Source organism: Sander vitreus, unplaced genomic scaffold, assembly GCF_031162955.1.
Source record: "Sander vitreus isolate 19-12246 unplaced genomic scaffold, sanVit1 ctg356_0, whole genome shotgun sequence".
Taxonomy (NCBI): domain Eukaryota; kingdom Metazoa; phylum Chordata; class Actinopteri; order Perciformes; family Percidae; genus Sander; species Sander vitreus.
Genome location: NW_027595491.1, coordinates 77,501 through 80,000, shown reverse-complemented (window position 1 = coordinate 80,000; position 2,500 = coordinate 77,501). Strand labels below are relative to the sequence as shown.

Below are 2,500 nucleotides of genomic sequence, written 5' to 3'. Positions count from 1 at the left end.
AAACACAGACACGCACACACACGCACACACACAGACATGCAAACACAGACACACACATACGCACACACACAAACACCAAATGCTTCCTTTTGGGGGGTTGTTGGGTCTTTGTAAATGATAGAGTGTGGTCTAGACCTACTCCGTCTGTCGAGTGTCCTGAGATAACTCCTGTTGAGAGTTTTGACTTCGATGGACTGATCAGTGAATCTACTGATCTAATGAAATAGTGTCAGCTGTAATCTGATGACAGAGGTTTTAGTTTGATCCTGATACGACCGTCAGACGGAGCCAAACACACTCCAGATGTTAACATCAACAGAAAGTTATGTTTATTACTGATTTATTTCATTATTTAGTGACTTATTAACCAATAACAACGCTCCTTTTCTGTCTGTCTGTGTCTCTCTCTGTCTGTCTGTCTGCCTGCCTGCCTGCCTGTCTGTCAGAGTGTGGGCAGCGTCCGGCGGTGGGTCTGTACCCCCACAGGAAGAAGAGGATTCTGGGAGGGCGTGTGTCCCGGCTGGGCTCGTGGCCGTGGCAGTGCTCGCTGCAGAGCGGCCAGAGCGGCCACGTCTGTGGCTGCGTCCTCATCGACCGGCGCTGGGCTCTGACCGTCGCTCACTGCTTCGAGGGGTGAGACGGGGGGGAGAGAGAGGGGGGAGACGGGTGGAGAGAGAGAGAGGGGTGAGACGGGGGGAGAGAGAGAGGGGGTGAGATGGGGGAGAGAGAGAGGGGGAGGGAGAGAGGGGGGAGAGGAGGAGAGAGGGGTGAGATGGTGGAGAGAGAGAGGGGGGAGACGGGTAGAGAGAGAGAGGGGTGAGCCGGGGGAGAGAGAGGGGTGAGACAGGGGGGGAGATGGGGGGGAGACGGAGGGAAAGAGGGTGAGAGAGAGGGGTGAGACAGGGAGAGAGAGAGGGGTGGGACAGGGGGGGAGATGGGGGAGATGGAGGGAAAGAGGGTGAGAGAGAGGGGTGAGACAGGGGGAGAGAGAGAGGGGGGGCTGAGATGGGGGAGACGGAGGGAAAGATGGTGAGAGAGAGAGGGGTGAGACGGGGGGAGAGAGAGGGGTGAGCGGGGAGAGAGAGGGGTGAGACAGGGGGAGATAGGGGGGAGACGGAGGGAAAGAGGTTGAGAGAGAGGGTGAGACAGGGAGAGAGAGAGGGGTGGGACAGGGGGGAGATGGGGGAGATGGAGGGAAAGAGGGTGAGAGAGAGAGGGGTGAGACGGGGAGAGAGAGGGGTGGGACTGGGGGGGAGATGGGAGACGGAGGGAAAGATGGTGAGAGAGATAGGGGTGAGACGGGGGGGAGAGAGGGGTGAGATGGGGGGGGGGGATGAAGAGGGGAGGTGGGATGTCACGTAAAGGGTAACTTCTTAATGTTTTTGTAAGTAACTGAACAATCTCTGAAATAGCAAATGTTCAGCGTCAGTCAGCGTCCACTAAAAGTTCTGTTGTTGCTGCTGACAGACTCAGATTATTATTCTAAGTGTCTGACAACATTATGAAAGGATCCCTACAGAGATAGACCTTTTAGTTAAAGAGTAAGATCCTTTTAGTTTAACATGAAATCACCATCACCAAACTACACCAGACTCCATGTAAATAATCAGGACTTTTAGCGTGTATAGAGCCAGCATATCTCCACCAGACTCCATGTAAATAATCAAGACTTTTAGCGTGTATAGAGCCAGCATATCTCCACCAGACTCCATGTAAATAATCAGGACTTTTAGCGTGTATAGAGCCAGCATATCTCCACCAGACTCCATGTAAATAATCAGGACTTTTAGCGTGTATAGAGCCAGCATATCTCCACCAGACTCCATGTAAATAATCAGGACTTTTAGCGTGTAGAGCCAGCATATTTCCACCAGACTCCATGTAAATAATCAGGACTTTTAGCGTGTATAGAGCCAGCATATTTCCACCAGACTCCATGTAAATAATCAGGACTTTTAGCGTGTATAGAGCCAGCATATTTCCACCAGACTCCATGTAAATAATCAGGACTTTTAGCGTGTATAGAGCCAGCATATCTCCACCAGACTCCATGTAAATAATCAGGACTTTTAGCGTGTATAGAGCCAGCATATCTCCACATGTAAATGGGTGAATTAAGGGTTTATTTCACCCAAACCCAAGAGTGGTGATTGTTGGAACAGTGGAAAGGTGAACCAACACGGCTTTTGGTAGTTTTATTTAGTTTCTGTCCACTTTGAATGAAGTGTGTTTTACGATGATAAAAGTCCTGATTATTTACATGGAGTCTGGTGGAGTTTGGTGATGGTGATTTCGGGGCTGTTTCATGTTAAACTAAAAGGATCTTCCTCTTTAACTAAAAGGTCTATCTCTGTAGGGATCCTTTCATAATGTTGTCAGACACTTAGAATAATAATCTGAGTCTGTCAGCGGCAACAACAGAACTTTTAGTGGACGGGAACTGAATGGGAAACAGGGGAAAAGACTAATGATGATGTGTTTGTGGTCCAGGAGGGAGAGT

General features: G+C 49.9%; 1 protein-coding gene across 1 annotated transcript in view; it reads left to right on the top strand.

Annotated features, from left to right (window-relative positions):
- corin (corin, serine peptidase) overlaps positions 1–2,500 on the top strand; it is a gene marked incomplete at its 5' end in the record, with an annotated part of 29,159 nt that overhangs the window by 23,613 nt on the left and 3,046 nt on the right. The window contains 2 exon segments of the mRNA XM_078245042.1: positions 447–633; positions 2,491–2,500. The exon segment at positions 2,491–2,500 is cut by the window's right edge and continues 153 nt beyond it. Coding sequence (XP_078101168.1) covers positions 447–633; positions 2,491–2,500 — 197 coding nt within the window.